Source organism: Macaca mulatta, chromosome 20, assembly GCF_049350105.2.
Source record: "Macaca mulatta isolate MMU2019108-1 chromosome 20, T2T-MMU8v2.0, whole genome shotgun sequence".
NCBI classification, from domain to species: Eukaryota; Metazoa; Chordata; class Mammalia; order Primates; family Cercopithecidae; genus Macaca; species Macaca mulatta.
In genome coordinates, this window is record NC_133425.1 from 29,582,881 (window position 1) to 29,591,404 (window position 8,524).

Below are 8,524 nucleotides of genomic sequence, written 5' to 3' on the forward strand. Positions count from 1 at the left end.
GGGCGTTTGGATGATGTTCTTGGTGGGTAGGGGTCGCGGGGAATCTCTGTGGGCCCGGGACCACGGGGACTCGGTCCCCGGCTCCACCCCATCATGTGGCCAGCCCGGCTCCGCCTCTGCCCCAGTTCCTGTTTCGGCCTCCGCTGTCCCGCTCCGGCCCCTGGGGCTCCCCGCAGACGCCTCTCTTCCTGCTCCGCTGGGGCCGCCTCTTCCTGGGCGCCCGCCGCCTGCATCCTGCTTGCCCTATCGGGGGATGGGGCCGCCCCTGGGCTTGGGCCGGCCCGGCTGGGGCCCCCGAGGCGCCTCCGCCCCGTAGTGACCGCCTGGTGCCGCCGCCCCCAGGATGAAGGGCGGCGAGGAGGACGCGTGCGAGCAGGCCCCGCTGAACCCGGAGGGCGAGAGCCCTGCAGGCTCGGCCACGTACCGGGAGTTCGTGCACCGCGGCTACCTGGACCTCATGGGGGCCAGTCAGCACTCGCTGCGGGCGCTCAGCTGGCGCCGCCTCTACCTCAGCCGGGCCAAGCTCAAAGCTTCCAGCCGCACGTCCGCCCTGCTCTCGGGCTTCGCCATGGTGAGGGGCCGGGAGGGGGCACAAACGGTGGGGCAGAGCACGTGGGGGGCACAGGTTGGGGGGGGCAAACAGGTCCCAAGGGACACAGGGCAGAGGGGGCTTTCGTCAAGGGGGAAGGAACAAGGTCCCAAGGGACTGAGCAAGTCCCTTCTTACGGATGTGTGTGTACAGGGGCCCCCAGGAGATGGGGCCACGGGAGGACACTAAGGTCCTAAAGGTGTCATAGAGGGAGTGGGGTGAACAAATCACCAGTGGGGTTGACTGCAACGATAAGGCAGAGTGGTTCAGACGGAGCCTGTTCCTGGCAGAAGTGGTTCCTAAGTCCCAGTGCCAGCTTCAAAGGCAGGTCAGCTGGGTGGGGGCTGCATCAACAGGCGGGGGTGCTCGAGATGGATCAGCTGGGTGGCAGGGTCACCCAGCTGAAGTTGGGCCCATCCCAGGGAAAGTGGCCACTCTCCAGGGGGCCCAAGGGGTGCTAGTGTCAACCAGGAAAACTGACAAGAGATCATGCCCCGGAGGGAGACGCTGGGGAGAAGGCCCATGAGGAAACTGATAAGCGATTCTCAAGCTGATAAACCACAGGTGCAGGAGGACGGTGTCGGCTAACGGTCTGTCCCAGCGGTGGCCTCACAGGAAGTGGGACGGAGGGAGGTCCCAGGGTGAGGATCAACAGACACAGTCCTGACTCCTCGCTGCTTGTGGCCAGCTATGTGACTCTGGACAGGCCTCCACCCCCCTTGCAAACCAGTGGGAAACTGTGAGATCATGGAGGGTGCGCCCTCTGTAGCCCGCCAAGTACCCGCCCCAGGGTAAGCCAAGCATGCCAGAGCAGGCCACTCACCAAGGATGGCTCAGACTAGCCTGCTAGTCCAATTAGACAGGTGTGGAAAGCAAAGGTCTCGCCTCTGGGCAGGAGTGAATGAACTGGGACCCAGGGTTGCTGCTCTGTTAGTCTGGGGTTTCCCTACCATCACCCCAGGAAAAAGAAGAAAGTGAGCTGCAGGAGGTACTTTGGGGAACGCACTCCTGTGGGGATGGATATCAGAGGCAGTTGGGGTGGGGACCATGGAGTTAGGGGATCTGGGCTAGTCCCTGCCCCATCTGTGTCATAACCTCCATATTTGAACAATGACAGGGAAACTCTAACCCTAAGGGTCATCATAAGCCTGTGGTCTTCTACGTGGGTTCCCAGAATCCACAGACCAGCTTACCTTTCCTGATGGGGGGCATCACCTGGGGACAGGGCGTTGGTGCCCCTTCATCTACACAGCCTGCAGAGGGAAGGCAGCAGCCACCTGAGCTGAGCGAGGTCAACCCCGTGGTCCAGCCTGTTCCCAAGGAGACAATCCCTCCACAGCAGAACGTGCAGGTTGCTGGGGTGACAGCTTAATGGCCTGAGCCTTCTCTGCAGGAGTAAGGGGCTGGAGGTTTAGGTTCTGGGGGCAGGACTGGCCGCAATCCTAGCAGGGGAGACCGAGGCTGGACCAGGCTCTGGGAGAAACCAGGACTAAGCCTGGCCCAGATCCCTGTCTGTGGAAAACACCTCCTGACACCTGCCATGGCCCAGTTTCCCAAAATACTCAGCCCTGCTTTCCTGCCCCTACCCGCCAGCCTCTACACCTACCTTCTTCTTTCCCCAGGCCCAGAGCAATCGAATGGACCCTACAAGAACCACGGATGGGGAGAGAGTGGGATTCTGAACTCAGGTGGCCTAAGTTAGAATAGCATTATACAAATTGTATCCAGCTGTCACTAAGCACCAGGCACTGCCCTCAGTGCCTTTATGTACATCATCTGTTAGCCTACAAAGTGGGTACTGCTACTCTGGCCATTTTACAGATGAGGAAACTGAGGATCGGAGATGTTAAGACACCTGGCCAAGGTCCCACAGCAAGTAAGTGGCAGGATTTGAGCCTAAGCAGTCTGGTTCCAGACTCCAAATTTATACATTCCTAGAATAGGGTCATCAACTTAAATGTCTGCAAAGGGCCAGGCAAGTAATATGGATGCCAAGTTGGCTGGGTAGGGACTAGCAAGCAAGAGACCCCCTGACATCGAGGGTGATGGCTCACACCTTTCATCCCAGCACTTTGGGAGGCCAAGGCAGGAGGATCACTTGAACCCAAGAGTTCAAGTCCAGCCAGCCTGGGCAACATAGCAAGACCTGGCATCTACAAAAAAAAAAAAAAGAGAGAGAGAGACCCCATTACCTTTCCAAGGGGAGCAGCCATGACTGATTTGAGCTGATAGTTGCCATGCAGGAACGCGGGCCAAGTGTGGCCAGTTCTTCCAAGTTTTCAAGGGGATCTGGAAATAGGGATATAAGAACTCTCTTGGGTTTTACAAGTTGGCAACAACTTCCATTTTTTAAGAAACACACTGTGTGAGCCAAGCAAAACACGTCTGCAAGCTGGAAGTGGTCCACAGTGTGCTGATTTGTACTCTGTCCTCAGACTTTAGCACTCGCCATAGCAAGAACAGCAAACACGTACATAGTGCTTACTCTGTGCCTGGCCTGTTCCTTTCCTCTTCCTTTCCTTCTTCCTTTCCTTCCTTTCTTCCTTCTTTTTTTCTTTTTTTTTTGAGACAGAGTCCCACTTTGTCACCCAGGCTGGAGTGCAGTGGTGTGATCTCAGCTCACTGCAACCTCTGCTTCCTGGGTTCAAGCAATTCTCCTGCCTCAGCCTCCAAAGTTCCTGAGTAGCTGGGATTACAGGTGCACACCACAACGCCCAGCTAATTTTTGTATTTTTAGTAGAGACAGGGTTTCACCATGTTGGCCAGGCTGGTCTTGAACCCCTGACCTCAGGTGATCCACCCGACTCGGCCTCCCAAAGTGTTGGGATGAAAGGCGTGAGCCACCACGCCCAGCCCATTTCATGTATATTTCATTTAATGTTTATACCAACCCTACAAGGCAGGGAGGTGCTGTTATCAATCTCCATTTCCAGATAGGAAATTGAGGCACACAGAGAACTGACGTGCTCAAGATTACACAGCTCGAGCACAGAATGAGCCCAGGCAGCCCAGCTCCAGAATCTGCTGTTTGATCCCTATGCAGTAAACCTGTCAGAAGCGCCGGGCGCGGTGGCTCACGCCTGTAATCCCAGCACTTTGGGAGGCCGAGGCGGGCGGATCACAAGGTCAGGAGATCGAGACCACGGTGAAACCCCGTCTCTACTAAAAATACAAAAAATTAGCCGGGCGCGGTTGTGGGCGCCTGTAGTCCCAGCTACTCGGGAGGCTGAGGCAGGAGAATGGCGTGAACCCGGGAGGCGGAGCTTGCAGTGAGCCGAGATCACGCCACTGCACTCCAGCCTGGGCGACAGAGCGAGACTCCGTCTCAAAAAAAAAAAAAAAAAAAAAACCTGTCAGAAGCAAATCATCCAGCCCTCTTTTTTTTTTTTTGAGACAGAGTCTTGCTCTGTCGCCCAGGCTGGAGTGCAGTGGCATGATCTTGGCTCACTCGAACTTCTGCCTCCTGGGTTCAAGCAGTTCTCCTGCTTCAGCCTCCCAAGTAGCTGGGATTACAGGCATGTACCATGATGCCCAGCTAATTTTTGTACTTTTAGTAGAGACGGGGTTTTGCCATGTTGGCCAGGCTGGTCTCAAACTCCTGACCTCAGGTGATCCACACACTTTGGCCTCCCAAAGTGCTGGGATTCTAGGCATGAGCCACCACGCCCGGCCATCCAGCCCTCTTGATAGGCAGGTGGAGAAACCAGAACAGAACAGCCTTTGCAAAGCTGTCCATTCGTTTACTCAATGGAGACTGAACGTCTCTGCTTTCTGCCGGGCACAGTTCCAGGTCCTAGGGATATGTATCAGTGATGTATCCCAATAGGCGGAAAAAATCTCTACAGTTGAGGAGGTTATGGGGAGTCAGTCCATCCCCTCTTGTCCCTGCAGGTGGCCATGGTGGAGGTGCAGCTGGAGAGCGACCACGAGTACCCGCCAGGCCTGCTGGTGGCCTTCAGTGCCTGCACCACCGTGCTGGTGGCTGTGCACCTCTTTGCACTCATGGTCTCCACGTGTCTGCTGCCCCACATTGAAGCTGTGAGCAACATCCACAACCTCAACTCTGTCCACCAGTCACCACACCAGAGACTGCACCGCTACGTGGAGCTGGCCTGGGGCTTCTCCACTGCCCTGGGCACCTTTCTCTTCCTTGCTGAAGTTGTCCTGGTTGGTTGGGTCAAGTTTGTGCCCATTGGGGCTCCCTTGGACACACAGACCCCCATGGTGCCCACATCCCGGGTGCCCGGGACTCTGGCACCAGTGGCTACCTCCCCTAGTCCAGCTTCCAATCTCCCACCATCCTCTGCATCCACAGCACCATCCCAGGCTGAGCCAGCCTGCCCACCCCGGCAAACCTGTGGTGCTGGGGGGTCCCATGGGCCAGGCTGGCAAGCAGCAATGGCCTCCACAGCCATCATGGTACCCGTGGGGCTTGTGTTTGTGGCCTTTGCCCTGCATTTCTACCGCTCCTTGGTGGCACACAAGACTGACCGCTATAAGCAGGAACTAGAGGAACTGAATCGCCTGCAGGGGGAGCTGCAGGCTGTGTGAGGCTGGTGTTAGCCACTGCTGCAAGCACTGCCTCCCTCCCGAGTCTGCAAGAGGCCTCAGGGGCCTATAGACCTCATTCCCCCCATCCCCTGGCTGGAGCCACTTGCAGTGGCCACTCTCAGGCAGAGGTCAGATTCCTGCCTGCAGGGTCCTCTGGGCTGGGCCTTGGGGCAGCTCCCACATTCCCAGGGATTTTCCCCATCAGTCTGTCCCTTGGGTTTTGCAAGCTACTCTGCACCTGGGCTGGCCTCAGTTGAAAGATCATGCCGTAGATATAGGGGAGGCAGGGAGAGCTTGTGGGACCTTTGGTGCTGACCTTAGCCACCATTTCCATTCCTATACAGGATGGGAAGATCACAAGGCAGCCAACCCTTGGTTTAATTTTTTTTTTTTTTTTTGAGACAGAGTCTCTCTCTGTTGCCCAGGCTGGAGTGTGGTGATATAGTCACAGCTCACTGTAGCCTCGACCTTCCAGGCTCAAAAGATTCTCCCACCACAGCCTCCCAGGTAGTAAGTAGCTGGTACTACAGGTGTGCACTGCCACAGCCGACTAATTTTTTTGTATTTTTTGTAGAGACGGGGTTTCGCCATGTTCCCAGGCTGGTCTCAAACTCCTGGGCTCAAGTGAACCTCCTGCCTCGGCCTCCCAAAGTGCTGGGATTCCTTGCTTTATTTCTGTAGAATCTATTTTATGGTTGGCATTTTGGGGGAAGATTTTGATGGGTTCCACATTCTTGCTTTAGTTGTTGTAGAGGGATTTGGGTGTTTCTACCCCAGGCATTGGTCTAGCTTTTCCTACAATGAACCTATCTTTGGAGGTTGGAGCTCCCCACCTTCCCCCACTGTGGTGACCTATGGCCACTCGCAGGAGGGATGGTGCCTGACCCACTGCCCTAGCACCACGCTATGCACCAAACTTGTTCTCCCCTCCGGGCCAGGGCTGGGATCTTTAGAGACTGACAGCCTCTGCCCCGGGCCTGAGTCCTTAGCAAGGGTTAGGTGAGGAGGTTTTAAGGGAGAAGGTCCAGTCCTTAGCCCTTGGAATACAAAGCTTTTCTGACACTGAATTTGGATGCACCTTGTTTTATATAATAAATCATGTTTCACAGATGTCTCTGTTGCTGTGAACGGGATGCAGGGCAGGCCTTCTTAGGATAACTTTACTTGTTCCCAAGAGCTGGGTGGTGGCAAGTTTGGGTGGACAGGACCTGGGAGGGGAGTGGGTTTCAGGTGTAACCCTGTCAGATGCTAACAAGAGCCAACAGCTTCTGAATGGGGAGAGTTATTCCAAGGCTATAGGCTTTGAACTCTTGTCCCTGAGTTCAGAGTCTCTATCTCTTCCACTGAGTTTCATTTATTTATTTATTTATTTATTTATTTATTTATTTATTTAGAGATGGAGTCTTGTGTTGCCCAGGCTGGAGTGCAGTGGTGCGATCTCGGCTCACTGTAACCTCTGTCTCCCGGGTTCAAGCAATTCTTCTGCCTCAGCCGAGAAACCTGAGTAGCCGGGATTACAGGTGTGTGCCATCACACATGGCTAATTTTTGTATTTTTAGTAGAGACGGGGTTTTGCCATGTTGGCCAATCTGGTCTCAAACTCCTGACCTCAGGTGATCCACCTGCCTTGGCCTCCCGAAGTGCTGGGATTACAGGTGAGAGCCACCACGCCCAGCCCTCCCTGAGTATTTAGTATAGGTTTTTCTTTCTTTTTGAGACAGAGTCTTACTCTTTTTTTTTTTTTTTTTGAGACAGAGTCTCACTCTGTCTCGCACTGTCGCCCAGGCTGGAGTGCAGTGGCATGATCTCAGCTCACTGCAAGCACCGCCTCCCGGGTTCATGCCATTCTCCTGCCTCAGCCTCCTGAGTAGCTGGGACTACAGGTGCCCGCCACCATGCCCAGCTAATTTTTTTGTATTTTTAGTAGAGACGGTGTTTCACCGTGTTAGCCAGGATGGTCTCAATCTCCTGACCTAGTGATCCGCCTGCCTTAGCCTCCTAAAGTACTGGGATTACAGGCATGAGCCATCGCACTGGGCCGGAGTGCAGCTGTGCAATCTCGGCTCCCTTCAGCCTTGACCTCCCAGGCTCATGAGCCTACCGCCTCAGCCTCCCAAATAGCTGGTACCACAGGCATGTGCCACCAACCCAGCTAATTAATTAATTTTTTTTTTTTTTTTTTAGAGAGGAGGGTCTCATTATGTTGTCTAGGCTGGTCTTGAACTCTTGGGCTCAAGTCATCCTCCCACCTTGGCCTCCCAAAGTGCTGAGATTACAAGTGTTAGCCACTGCACCTGGCCTCAAGTTTCTTTCTTGAGCAACTACTACATACTAGGGGCCTTTCATAGGTTATCTTATTTAACTCCCCCAACACCTCAAGCGTTAAGCCTTTATCATTTTCATTTCAGAGATAAGGAAACAGGCCCAAGAAGGCTGAAGATCTTGCCCAAAACCACAGTTAGTCCATGAAACTGAACTTGGACTATCTTTACCCCTTACATGGGAATCTCTCTTTGATTTGAGAAAAGGAACCAGTGCCTTTCAACTAGAACAGAAAGGAATCTGATCTCAACACCTATGCCTCCACGTAAATTAATTTTTTCAGGCTTATTTCCCTCAAAATGTTAGTCCTAATCTTCTTCTATCTTGTGGTGTGAGACCTTGGATAAGTCTCCCTTCCACCTTTTCCTATTACTTAAATGGTGAATTTGCATAAACCAGGCTCTAAGGGTCTTTTCTGCACTGTTTGGCTGTCTACAAATGGACATCCAAGTTTAAAGGAAAACTCCGAAACTTAGAAAGGTCAATGGCTTGCCCAAGGTCATATAGCGAGGGCCTGATGTACACATGTCAGGAGCCTGGGGCATCCTCAGCTCAGGAAAAGGGGCCTCCTGGGAGTGCCGGCGTCCACACGGGATCAAAAGGGTGCTCTCAGCCTACAGAAGACCTCAGCCCGAGTTTTAGGTGTAGGCCTGGGCCGCTGCTGCCCTCGTGCGGAGGGATCCCGTGAGCATACGGCGCCATAGCCAGAGAAGCGGGCACTGGGACCATGACGCCAAGAGGACACCAGTCCAGTCCCGTTCCTGTAGGACCTCGTTTATTATTACAGGGCCCATTTAAGGGCACTTAGGCCCCACTAGGCTCATCAGAAAACCTTGAAGCAGTCCCTGGATTTAACCACTAATGGTGGGTTTGAGTACGGCAAAGCACCTTCTACAGGCCTCTCGCTCCCCATCTGGCAAATGGGCATCCTAAGCAGCCAGACACCCAAGGACGATAACGGGAAGGAAAAGCACCCTGCATTTATGTGCGAGGCGGGGCAAACCGCCTGAGTCACCGCTCACGGTTGTGTTTTTCCACCTCCCGGCCGCCCCTCCCATCCGG

At 54.3% G+C, this 8,524-nt stretch overlaps 1 protein-coding gene across 3 annotated transcripts in view; it reads left to right on the forward strand.

Annotated features, from left to right (window-relative positions):
* The window catches only part of ORAI3 (ORAI calcium release-activated calcium modulator 3), a 6,002-nt gene extending 620 nt beyond the window's left edge, over positions 1-5,382 (forward strand). The window contains exons 1-3 of one of the 3 annotated variants that reach the window (XM_077983942.1): positions 117-571; positions 4,481-4,786; positions 4,916-5,275. In XM_077983942.1, coding sequence (XP_077840068.1) covers positions 344-571; positions 4,481-4,786; positions 4,916-5,140 — 759 coding nt within the window. In that variant the 5' untranslated portion in view covers positions 117-343 and the 3' untranslated portion in view covers positions 5,141-5,275. 3 annotated transcript variants of the gene reach the window in all.
* Positions 5,383-8,524: the final 3,142 nt, after the last annotated feature.